The following is a 13,200-nucleotide window of genomic DNA, read 5'->3' on the forward strand; positions in this document are numbered from 1 at the left end:
CCGCACATCATATAGCAAGTCGTGGCACATCATCATCATGATCATCATCAGCCTATATTTATGTCCACTGCAGGACGAAAGCCTCTCCCTGTGATCTCCAATTAGCCCTGTCTTGCGCTTGCTGATTCCAACTTGCGCCGACGCCGGATTTTCTGTGAGACGTGGCCCTTAAGGCTATCACGTTTATATTGTGTGAAACTTGCTGGATAGCGACGTGCCCCCTTTTGCAATACTGAAGGGAAGAGGGAAATTGCCGTCAAGAGACAGTAATGGCTTAATTCACATGCATGCATGGCCTGTATAAAAGTTCTCAGTCAGAGTTAAAGTTTAACGGGCAAGGTATTTCTTACATATTAAGATGTGAGGTTTTAGCCAAACATCACGTGTCGTCGTCGCATCCAAATTAATTGCTCATGACTGCGCCTGCTTAATAGGCGGCCGCAAGCAAACATCGTTACTTAGCAAACAACACAAAAAGAAAATATTTTATTAGAACTTCAAACGCAAAACATATCTAAACAGACAACACAATCAATAGCCGTATGTTAGATTCAAAAACATAAGCTATGCAGTGGGATATCCCACAAGGAAACGCAAAAAGTCACAGTTTCGCCCGAAAGGCGAAGCATCAATTGCGATAGCACATTAGTCGACAGCTATACAAAGTAAAGACAGTAGTTCTTTCGGCCGTATAAACTTGTAAACACAGGCACACTAACTAATTTAACAAGCGTGGCACGCGCGCACAAGCAAACATGAACGCATCTCACTAAATGACTGCGGAAACTCGCTTTCAAAACGCTGGAGTGAGCAAGCGCGACAGCAGCAGCGAGCGAATTGAGCTTCGTGCTGGCACTCGCATCGACGCGATATTAGCCGCGCAAACACAGAGAGGGCCGACTCTGCCCCCGCCGCAGATGTTGTTTAAGGTACAGCAGCGCGGGCGGGCGCTCGCGACGTAGAGTGCCATTTCTTTGCGTCTCCAGTTCCTGAGGTATATGAACCTAAGCAATAGATTGATTTTGGAGCAATGCATGTCAGTCCTTGACTGCTAGCAAGCTTCGCGTTCTTGGGGCTTCTGACTGCTCCGTTCTTGTCGCCTTTTTACCTCTATACCTCGTGCAGGGCAGCCAACCAGAGCTGCATTTCGTTACCGCCCCTGGTTGTTCACACATCCTTTCTCTCTCGCCTTATCTCTATATGCAGTAGTGAAAGCATCTTGAATAAAGCGTCACCTAATAATACTTAGTACACACATCTCGCAACATTCTATTTCGGAAGCTACAGCACAATAGCTGATAAGTACGCACTGTGCAGCATAACGCCCACACATCCTCCTGTATGAGAAGAAATACGAACAGGGCACGCTTTCGTGAACATATGCATACATTGCTCAACTCTTTGGTGTCATTTTCTAGCTTTCGCAACTTCCAACGTCACAATATATGATTGCGAAGACCGATAACTTTGTTATCTGCCACGCCAAGCAAATTTACAAGAGACCTTTTGTTTTTCTGAGCCACTGCGGTGGTGTCACGGTTAACAAAAATACTAAATTTGACATTTTGGTGATCATCGCAGTTTCACAAGATCCTGCCATGAACAATGTGGTTGCCAGCTTTTATAAAGTCTTAAAAATTGCAGCCATGATGTGTCTCTCACTCTGCGAGCCATTCCGGCGCATGCAGTATGCCAACGCCCAGCCTTTGAGATCTATTTCTGTTACTCGTAGACAACCGCCGCATTGGCGCATGTTTGAACATCACGTATCAAGTCAGCATGACGGTGACATGAACGCTAGAGGTGACTCTCAATAAAAGTCTTTCTGACAAAATCTTTTTGCTTTTCTTTTTCTCACCAGAGTTCTAACGAAACGGAAAGAACGTAGTGAAGATGTGAAAAGTACGAAGGCTAAAAAATTGGCACTACAAATGGTGAGGAGAGACGGAGGCTCTAGTTCTTGTGGCCATAGGTAGCGGCTGCTTCCATGATGAGCTCGATGTAAGTGCTGAACCTTTGGTCATCGTCGTTCAAGCTGGCCAAAGGCGGCAGAGCATTGCAGGCATCAGTGCTCTTGATGTACTGGCCGCATACGAGGTGAACTACCTCGCCGAAGATATCATCCAGTATCCCGAGAACGAAGTCTTTGGCATGAACTCTTTCGCAGGGTGCAAGAGCCTTGGAGGAGCAGTCCAGTAAGTCGTTATAGATACTGTGTAGAAAAACATGGACAGACTAAACTTGAGTTTACGCCTACGTAATGCGAAGTATTCATCATGTGTACAGGACGGTTGCGTGAGTAATTGAAATTTTGGGTAGCAACCGGTTCAGCAGATAATATATCATGTAGAGCGCATATTTATGATAAGTAAGACAGAATGTTTGTATGACAACGCACAAGATTGAAATCAAACTAAAAGTGAGTTGCCCATACTTAGTCATCCCAGTGGCAAATAATTAAGGAGTCGCCCCTGTGACACGTAATTTTAGACTTTACTAACACCGGGATCAGCCCACTTATATGGCAAGATAAACCACACTCGCGTCAGCTCGCCTGCCCATTCGTCCTCTCAGCAAAAAGTTGCAGCACTCGGAGATGAATGCTTGTCATAAAAAAAGTGGTAGATGCACCATCGCGCTGGTCAGAACTGTATCAATGGAGTTTGGTCGAATCGCTGCGTCACGCTACTAAACCTGCTCCCAACCTAGACGTCAAGCAGACCTAGCGTTGCATATTGTGAACCTGCTGGTTTCGGCAGGCGCCCGTGATTTTATTGGCTCTAAGCCTTTTATCTTTCAGCAAGGTAACAAGCTCAGCCGAAAATTACTACAGCCGTGAATTGATGTGGCTCGAGGAGAAATAGCAATAATGTTTATTTTTTAATCGAATGCTTTCATGGAAAGTATCGGGCATGTCTCTAGCCTCTTTCGTTGGCCAATCCCGGAGAAAGTGTGGCCCTAAACTGCGCGCAGATTCAGAAGATAAATGTGGTACTGGTGCTCCCGGTCGTATCGGTACCAGTAATACCATCGTGCCGTACCTCTGCGTGGTACCAGTGGTATGGCTACTGGTGTTAAGGCTAGCGTTCTCGCCTTCTTCTCTTATGGCAGATAGCACTTCGAGACGCTTGACAAACATAAGGCTTGTCTACAGTCAATAACAAGTAGGAAAAACGCATACGATCTACCAATCAAAAATTCGCGCGCCCATCTCCGTACCTCCAATATATATATATATATATATATATAAACGCACATCTCGAGATCTAATTGAAGCGAAGCGGGTAATGAAATGCGAAAAATATTCTCATTACATTATTGCAGTTGTCAGGCAATTATTATTATTGCGCATTGAGGCAATTATTGCTCATTAAGGCAACTGGAGTGCGCAAGCGCATGTGCTCTAGCGCACCCTTGCTACGCAATGTCACCCAGGCAGCAATCATCCGAAAGAGTTAGTCGGCATTGGCGCGATAGAAGTACGCGTGCGATTGTGTCTTCATGGTTGGAAAATGGAGCTGCTGTGCTGGGGCACCGAGATTCGATCGAACCTCAGGAACGCAATTCAAGTGTTTTTTTTTAGCTCTTCGGCAAGGAAGTAGAAGCACTCAGTAGTCAGTAGTCACGAAAGTTTTGGTGGGTTCGGTAATAAAGAAAAAATTATCACACTTTTCAACGACGCGGCCGAAAGGCTGGTGCATGCCTCTAGCCAGTTATAACAATGCTACACCTTTACTCAAGCGCAGGGTTTACTTTAATCCGCGCCGCCTGCGGCCGCGTCGGCACCGCCCCATTGAAGTCGATGCTGCAGTAGGTGGTGCGGCGGAATAAACTCGGTTTCAAACACACACGAGAGGTGCGGACTGTTAGTGCTGTGCCGAGTTGAGCTGGCAAGGTGAGATATGCCACGCATAGAGCTTTCTATAAAATTTACTTCAGGGTCGGCCCCCCTGGTGCTAGGCTCTACGGGAGCAGCAACAATGGTGGTACAGCAAGCGTGAAAATGGTGACCAGTGCAAGTTTTGATTAATCTTGGTACAAGGTCAGTGCAAGATCTACCCACACTTCGTCCTTTCGGTTCAAATGGTTTCTGGCAATTTCGCTAAATATTTGGATTAAATGTAACAATTCGGCGTCATTATGCATGTATGCAGAGACTCATCAAATGGCCAGGTTTAGAATTGTATCCTAATTAATGGCGCCAGAAGAACGTCTCAAGTGACTAGCACGGAGATAACGCAAGTCCATATGCTACCCATCACTATTACTGTATCTGAACAACCACAGCGCTACACAATGCTAAGTTTTCGAAAACGTTCATCAGTGCCTCGAACTAAATATTTTGACGTCTGTGCCTCGTTCATGCAACAAGTGGACGGCTTCTCAAAAACTTGGCATTCAAGTGAAGGTGTGGAATGCAGGGATCACAATAACTCATCAAGTCGAAACTGTCTAGAAGTGATAAAATATTCGCAATATCTGCAAAAGCAATGCATGTCAGCTGTGCTTTATTACTGGTGACAGTTTACTGAAGGCCTTAGTAGTACTTCGGTTGAATGACGGTTAAAGAGCAATGTCCACGCTTTTACTGGCATAGGTCTTCTTGAATCGGCACGGCAAATGTCAAGCAGTTTATAAGGACACGAAAGCAAGTAAAATTCAGCTTTAGAACTTGATAAGTGAAAAGATAAAGTAAGAACTGTTATTGAGTACATAAAATTGGCTCTAAGAACTTGCAAGCAGTCACAATTGCAAGATGCAGCAGACATTGTACTAACCAGCAGCTGTGGTGAATGACGTCTTTGGCAGCTGCCTTAACCACAGCCCGTTCCAGATGATCGTGGAAGCGTGTCATGCACTTGTGTATCCCGTTGCCAACAGATTCCATACACTTCATGGATTTCTTGTACTCTGGCATGGACCATAGAAATAAATGCAATGAATCGATTATGCAAAAGAGAAGCACCGGAACATAAATGTGAGCTTATTTCAGAAGCGGACAATATATTTCGATTTGTTGAGACTGAACGTTCCCTGAAATCATTAATCTTACAGGCTCCTGGTATCCAAATGGCACCAAAGATTTTAACTCTATCACCGCATCGTTATCAAGATAACACGTACTTTGAAGCCGCATCTCTAGCATTCCCATAAGGAAATTTTTCCCTTAGAAAAGCAACAGCAGTAGCTATTCTATAGTGTGGCTCGTGGCAATCTCATTATTTGCTTGTGTGTGCTAAGAACAATCCAAAACCAAAGCCTTCTCCCATTTAGATAAGCTTACCACCCGCACAAATTACGTCAGTGAGGCTAGTATCGTTACATTTAAGTATGCACGACTTGTTACAAGTGGGATCAGGTGACCATGCGTCAGATATCGCAGACTTGTCGCTCGACCGTCTCAAAATTTGTAAAAACTTTTTGCTCTGCAAAACAGTAAGCAAGAATATGTTCGGAAAGAAACCTCTGCTCTGAACTTGAAACCTGACTTTGTTACGATGCGTGGTGGTAACGCGGCACCAGTAGTGCACGGAAAAGTTGTGCCATGCAGAAAAACGCACGTTTATACATCGCTCGCGAAATTAAAGAGAAAGCAAAGGTGAAAGGGCACTTGGGGTGGAAGGTGTGCCGGCAAGCTCATGCGCTGCGGCATTTCTTCCCCTTTAGTTGTCATTACGTTCCCCCTTCCCCTACAAGCTTCTTTAATAAAAAGTAATTCAATTTGGGGTGTTACGCGCCAAATTCACGATCTGACTATGAGGCCGTAGTGGGGACTCCGAAATAATTTGGACCACCTGGGGTTCGTTAACGTGCACCTAAATCTAAGTACACAGCTGTTTTCGCCTTTCGCCCCCATCGAAATGCGGCCGCCGTGGCCGAGATTTGATTCCGCGACCTCGTGCTTAGCAGTCCAACATCATAGCCACTAAGCAATCACGACGGTTAAGTTTGTTTAATAAAGCTTGGTACTTAGACATAGGACTTGGTACTATGAGTCAGTTTGTAAATAATTTCTGATTACCCAACTGCTCCGAATGACTTTGAAGATAAACGGACTAATCACTATTTTGAAAGGATTAACCTACGTTAAACGTTCCTACTGTAAAGGAGTGCCTCAATTAATGTTCATTCAGAATGCACACTATGAATGCGGAGTTCCTCGAACCTTAGTCAGAGATTAAAATGGCTGCCGTATAAAGGATTTTCACTTCATAAACGTTGTCTGTTCAGATAACAATGACTGCCACTTCGTATCATTGTCTTGAAAAAGTATTTCGGTTTTCGAACTGGTGATATTTTGAAGTATTGCACGTCCGCAAATACCCTTGTTAAGACACATGATACCGTGACATGCACGTCTGTCAAGTTCATGTCACTGACCATCGTGTATTTGCTGCGATGTCATGGCAATCGCGCTGCATTCGCTAAAGCGTCCACGTTTTTGCTTAATTCCAAACATATAACACACTGGAAATAAATAATACACGTTCGTGACTGTAGCTGCGAAGCTATTTGAGCGGAGCGTTAGGCTGCGTCTACTGGTTGATTTGTCGTTTTACAGCCACGCTGAGCGCGCGTGGCTGGCGTCTCTGGGAGACGCGCTTGTCAAACAAGCCAAATCAACGCAGTTCCTGCAACCAACGGTGTGCGTGAAATGTTAGCGGAGCGGAGCGTAAGCAACGCTCTGCTAAAACTGTCTATTATGACACTAACGCGCACCGACAGTGAACGCTTCGGTGGTCTCAGCACTACGACGCCTCGATGCCAGCATTCGAAGGGACGCTGGCATCAAGAAGCACTACCAACGCCACCTAGGTGGCGTTCACCGTACTCAGCACAGCGGAGCGTGGCCTCCGCAATTAGCTCTGAAAATGTTTCTGAAGTTGATCGCGGAGGCTGCAATTCGGACGCGCTGTACGCGCTGATTTGACTCGGTGACGATTCAGTTACGTGCTTTGTCTTGCGCGTTGTATTAGTGTGTCAGTTACGTGCTTCGTCTTTCGCGTTGTGCTAGCGTGTGCAGCGTAGTGCAGCTTCCATATGCACGACGGTTGCTCATGGTCATCGACCATTTTTACGTGGGACGATGTCCCAAATATTGTTCCAATGGAATTGCGTGAAATAATGTTCCAGGTGCATGTAGGTAGAACACTGTTCCGGATAACAGTGGCTATTTAACCAGGACATAGTTTCGTGCGTTTATTCTTATACTAATCTCATCATCATCATCATCATCATCATCATCATCATCATCATCATCATCAGCCTATATTTATGTCCACTGCAGGACGAAGGCCTCTCCCTGCGATCTCCAATTACCCCTGTCTTGCGCTAGCGTATTCCAACTTGCGCCTGCGAATTTCCTAACCTCATCATCCCACCTGACTTTCTGCCGTCCTCGACTGCGCTTCCCTTCTCTTGGAATCCATTCTGTAACCCTAATGGTCCACCGGTTATCCATCCTACGCATTACATGGCCTGCCCAGCTCCATTTCTTCCGCTTAATGTCAACTAGAATATCGTCTACCCCCGTTTGTTCTCTGATCCACACCGCTCTCTTCCTGTCTCTTAACGGTCTAATCTAATAATAATCTAAAAATTCTTAAAATGTCGTTTTATGCATTGAAGCACAAATGTATTTGGAACACCAATGCATTTCTCCGCAAAATTTGGGAATTGATATCTCGAAACTGGTGTCACCCTGAGAATTCGTTCCATGTGGATCGGCCTTTCGAACTCCACGGCTAGAATTTGTAAATTGCAATATGGTTCATACGGTAATTATTTAAAAACTGAATTAGTGATGTTTGTTAATGAGTCGATTATGCATTTCATTTTTTATGCATGTCCGCGTCTTCGAGTAGACGGGCTCATGAACTAGAACTGTGCTATCTGCCACAAGCAACCATCAAACATGTTTGAAAGTTATCGCTGAAACACCCCGTATATAGTTACACACAACTGAAGTTCTTACAACTGCTCGATCGTAGCAACTTCGCTGGAAATTGAGTCAGAATTCTGCAAGACCAAACAAGTCTTCTGTCATGTTTTAAGGAGTTGTTTCCACGAGACCTGCCTTTCGCGCAAACATTTCCTATAAAACCAAAACCAACCCTATTGGTGCAAACGCTGCTTTCTAAGTTTCGTTATCTGCCGCTTGACGAATCGCTCTAGGAATCTATATATAAATGTTCACAATAGCAGATGCGAGAGACCCACTTTTGTATGATTTCGAACCCACAGTGCAGATATCTTCGATGTTTTCTTCCCACGCCTGCAGCACCACCAGCGCCGCAGCTTCGGCTGGACCTTGCGTGCAGTTCTTCATGAATTGTATGCTGCAGACGATCTGTTCTTTGGCAATCCTGAAAGCAAAGCATAGGTAACCATCTGAAAAAGTGAATGGGACAGTGACCAAGTATCCTTAAAGGAAGCTTTAGCTAAGGGGCTCCTATATATGTGCATTGTAATGGGGAAATCGGTTTTCTCGGCAACACTGCATCGAATTTGATGAAGTTTGTTGCATTAAAAAAAAAAGCTGGAAATCTAGTGATTGTACGAAAGAGATTCTTTATTTAGGTGGTTAATGACAATAATTAAAACGGACACCGACCACGAAAGTTGAAAAAATATAATAAGACGTTTCGGCTCCCGCACGGGAGCCTTGTTCACAATGAAGTTGAAAGCGGAAATGGTATGGTTATGTAGGCAATGTGTAAGCAATGTGTGTACACGTGGGGAAAGTTGCCGTCGTTGCGATTAAGTGTGTGTTCGGTGGTCTGAATTGTCAGGGATTCAAGCAAAAGCCGAGAAGTCCAGTCCTTTTCTTTTTCTATTATCTTTGCGTTGTCCCAGTCTATTTCATGACGAGTCGCTTCTGCGTGTTCGGCCAGAGCATTTGTAGTTACGTGCTTCTTTCTTACATCATACATGTGTTGCTTGAGTCTTTGCGGAAAATTGCCTGTCTCGCCGACGTAACTTCGATCGCAGTCTGCACATGGGATGCTGTAGACAACACCTGGGAATTTTTCTTTTGGTAGCTTGTCTTTTATGTTTACAAGGGAGTGTCTATTTAATGTTCTATTTAATGTTCTGTCTGGTTAATGTTCTATTACAAATCCTCAAATATTTCTTATTATCGAAAAACGAAACTATAAAATCTACAACCGAAAACAACCAAATTCTGGAAAGGGAACCAAATTGGCCCCTGCGCACTATATACCGTGCGGGAACTCTAGTCCGGAAAATACGGAAATCCTAGTTCAAAATTTTGCGAACTGTAATCATAGCTTAATTTGTAACAACTTCATCAAAAATCTATATGACCCATACGCAATAATCCCGTCTGAATACATGTCGATCTCATAAAATCTAGTTTGTTTGCCCAAATCAAACAAAAAAGAACTCATATACGCCCATAACCCCAATATCGCGCATATGAGCATACGTAGATTCTACATAAAGATCCTCATCTTCCCTTATACCATACAGGGCATCCTGATATGATATAGGGGAACATACGGGTGTTTATGTGGGATATTCCCCTATGCTCATATTGAACTATTTGGTATGATGCGCATATTTTTTGTATAAGAACGTACATACCTGCACCCTTCCCTGAACTGAGTGTTGGGCACACGCAGACGCCCACTCTTGGCGTAAGGAACATAGTCATCGCCGCAATCCTTGAGGCCCTTCATCGTGCAACCATCCCTGAGTTGAGCCCGGTTAGCTCCTGCAAGTGATGAAGCAGGACAGGTGAACAGAATTCCCTTTAAGCACTCACATTTTTGTCTATGAATAATAAAGAGAAATTCTGCGTTATCATGTCCATCTGCAGTCTATAGCGTTTTATTCAACATTACCATGATAAGAAGTGCATAGATTTGCGTAAACTACACCATGTTGGCGTCTAACAACAACTTAGGGCGAAGAGAAGGGCGTTAAGGTTAATGTTATTTTAAATTGCTTGATAAATGTTATGTCATTCACAGCCAGACGCACGGTAAACTGAGAAGCTTTGAATGAACTGACTCTAGTGAGCGAGCCCTTCACTATTGCCATAACACTATTTTGACGGGTAATAGCAACCGATGCAGAACCTGTGTAATAGCGAACCTTTCCGTATGGTTTCATGGTCCCGATGAAAGACGTCGGGCTAGTGATTCCAGCGTTCCAATCGCGTCGTGAGAATTGTTTTGATGCGAAAGTGCCAAATGGCTCATTGAGCGAAAGAGCCAGCGTCCGGCGTCTGTAGCAGCGAAATGACAGCTAAATTCCCGTTGGCGCGCTCACGCCGCCACGTCACGACCGTGCCTCCAGGGAGTTCCCATTGGCTGCAACGCCACGGCGTGAGCACGCCTCCACGAAGCCGAGCGGACGAAAGGAAACGCCTGCTGCTAGGCGGGCGCGCCAGGTGTTGCGTGAGGGGAGAGGGCATCTCCGCGACACCACGTCACCCTTGCTCTCGAAAGCCTGTGTTATCCGCGCTGTTCCTTGACCGCGCGAGCTCTCGCCTGCGTTCTAATTTCGCCTCAGTTCTCGCTACAGAGAAATTAACGTATAAAAACAAAATTGATTGAAAAGGGAAAACGTTGGCAGTAGTTAGTTTCGAACCTACGACGCCACGCTCAGATTCCGAGTGTCTTACCCACTGGTCTAAACCAAGATGCGTTGGCCCAGCGTCTTAACGTGCTCGCTTGCCCGCGAGGAATCCATAACTCGAACGACTGCTCAGCGACGTTCAATTGGACGTTAAATGCTTTCGCATTAACAACTCATAAGTGCTTAGGTGTCGTGGGACTTTTCTCTGGCTTAGCGGTTCTCTCCTAATTTCAGCGTATGTTTTAGGATAGCAGCCTGGTTTGTCGCGCGTGGAGGCTTGGTGACCCACCCGCGGCGCTGGTGGGGATGGCGACTTGAGCGGCGGCTGCCTCCAGGAAGCGAACCGGCCTCCAGCGTGACACCGACAGCGAAGATACTTGTGCCTACTCGCTCAGCATTGAGTATTTACCTAAAGACGACTTTCAACTTGTGTGAAGTCACAAGGCCGAGCGAGAAAACAGCAGGACTCTGTCTTCAAGCACGTCGACTGTACGACCAACACGGAGTACAGAAACCACCACCGTCCTTTTTGCCCCTGAACTCTCCACCGATGACTTGAGACAACTCACTAGGCAATTAGTCCAGATGTTTCTGAGAGCGGTGGTACCTAATCCTATCACGGACATCAGGGTGAACACCATAAAATATCCTGGCCGCTGACTCTGCACTTGAGGCCGCGTTGTGCACTTGAGCACAGTTCGATGGCATGAAGGTTTGCTCGTGAATCCCTTTGGGCAGTGGTTCCACTTCCGTGGTCATCTTTGACGTCGACTAGTCCATGCCCAGCACCGAGTTGTCGATTCTAATGAAGCCAGGCACTGATGGAGTCGTCATCACCCGTGTAAAACATCTGGGTACGCACCTTTGTGAAGATAATATTCCAGAGAGAAACATTTTTTACACGTCAAAGTGCGCCACTTTATGCATACCATACGACCATTTGCCCCAAGACCATTTCAATGCTGCGGTAGTGCATGAAGCTAGGACACGTCATTGCGGTGTGTAAGAAATCGACATTTTGCTCATGCTGTGCGGAATCCCATGCTGTAGATGGCTGTGGCCCTCAAATATCCCAGTTGCCTGGATCCCATGACACTTCATCGAAGGATTTCCCCACGATAAAACAGCAAATGGGAGTTATCAGACAAATAGGCAAGACATGGTGGTCACCGTTCAAAAGTAACGCTCTCGACGCCGTCAGACATAAACGAACGCCACGACCTCTTTGACGCGTTAATAGTTTCGCTAATATGTCCGTGATCAAGATTGACTGTCATCTGCTACTACGAACAATTGTGACGTAGGTTTCTTTTTGCGTGTGTGACTATGGTTCGCACTTTTTTCCTGTAATTTTAAGCCGTTCTTAGAGTAAATAGTTCCTTCTGGGCAGTGCAACATCTCACCTCACGTTGGCGGCTCTTGTAAAGCTATTATTTGGGCCGATATCCTTTCGCAAAAGCCGGTTTCATATATCGAATTGCTTAGAAGGAAGGAACGGAGACATTGTTTCTGTGGGGAAAATGAGGGTTGACTTCACAGTTTCGCTCGCCGGATGATTTTTTCCTTGCGCTCAACGCTTCTGAGTTGCTGCCGAGTTTTGGGGCTGTCGATAACATTATTGTAGCTGCTTAAATGGCCTCAAATCTTTTCGCGTTGGCCCCTGTACTGTAAACTACTGCGCTTATTAAGTGATGTCATCATCGCAAGACGTGCACATGCTTCAAGCGATATTAATAGGTAAGGCATCAAAACAACTGCCCCAAATATTTTTCTATGGGAATATACCACAGACGCATATGTAAATGGACACACTTTCGAATATTTTACAGTGTTAACAGAATGCGCTTCAGTATGGAACGGAATACATCATTCAAGCAGGAAATGTCGGGAAAAAGCTCCGAACTTTCTACGCAAGGCGTTCTTTACGTTCAAAATCAACCTGGCTGCAGGATTAAGTTGTCCTGACTATGGTTTTCCGACCATAGCGGCCGCATTGTAATGGTGGCGGAGTGCAAAACTTCTCTAGTGCGCCAATTATGGTACGCGTTAAAGAACACAAACTGGCCAAAATCATTATTCCGCCGCCTCGTGGTACTGCGTTGTTGGTATATAATAGGTGTTCTGTCGGTGCGTTACGTATAGTCAAAAATCATTCAGACAGCGGAAACGTTGCGCAAACGAACACGGCATTTGATGTCCCTTCAGATGCGACGAAATACAAGACGCAGAGCAGAAAGAGAGCTCACCTGTTGGTGATGCTACCAGTAGGACAAGGGCGAAGATGCAACCACGCAACCCCATCATCACAGTGTGCGCGTCCTCACGAAGTAAGCAACTCCAACTGATGTAAAGCAATCTACGTTGGGACAGCTTATTACCTCACCCTCCCCATTAAAAGAAAAGCAAACAAGGAAGCGGGGCTGAAAAAGAAGCAATATTGAAACGAAGATAAGTCGCGAGTGTCCGCCTGCCCTTTATTGCTTCTTTGATTCACACGCTCTGCTACACCAGCAGATCGTGGGTATTTTAGGCCTAATTTACATTTCGAAGCCAGAAAACTCGAAAAAAAGGGAGAATAACATAGACGCACATGAC

General features: G+C 45.3%; 1 protein-coding gene across 1 annotated transcript; it reads right to left on the reverse strand.

The window, feature by feature from the left end:
• Nucleotides 1-585: 585 nt before the first annotated feature.
• On the reverse strand, nt 586-12,980 carry LOC119459573 (uncharacterized). The gene is made up of 5 exons (XM_037721282.2): nt 12,852-12,980; nt 9,607-9,736; nt 8,221-8,366; nt 4,779-4,911; nt 586-2,212 (listed from the first exon to the last, which is right to left on the reverse strand). The coding sequence occupies exons 1-5, from the start codon at nt 12,907-12,909 to the stop codon at nt 1,954-1,956; spliced, it is 726 nt and encodes a 241-aa protein (XP_037577210.2). The 5' UTR covers nt 12,910-12,980; the 3' UTR covers nt 586-1,953.
• Between the last annotated feature and the right edge of the window lie 220 nt (nt 12,981-13,200).

The sequence above is a fragment of the Dermacentor silvarum genome, chromosome 7 (genome assembly GCF_013339745.2).
Source record: "Dermacentor silvarum isolate Dsil-2018 chromosome 7, BIME_Dsil_1.4, whole genome shotgun sequence".
Lineage (NCBI taxonomy): Eukaryota > Metazoa > Arthropoda > Arachnida > Ixodida > Ixodidae > Dermacentor > Dermacentor silvarum.

What these genes read in the sequence shown, in the direction of transcription:
- LOC119459573 (XM_037721282.2), bottom strand. Translation starts at nt 12,909, where the DNA reads ATGATGGGGTTGCGTGGTTGCATCTTCGCCCTTGTCCTACTGGTAGCA. An exon ending in GGGTTCGAAATCATACAAAA is followed by an intron (nt 4,912 to 8,220) that starts GTGGGTCTCTCG and finishes GGTCCATGCCAG; the next exon opens with AGTACAAGAAATCCATGAAG. An exon ending in GTCATTCACCACAGCTGCTG is followed by an intron (nt 2,213 to 4,778) that starts GTTAGTACAATG and finishes TTTTCTACACAG; the next exon opens with TATCTATAACGACTTACTGG.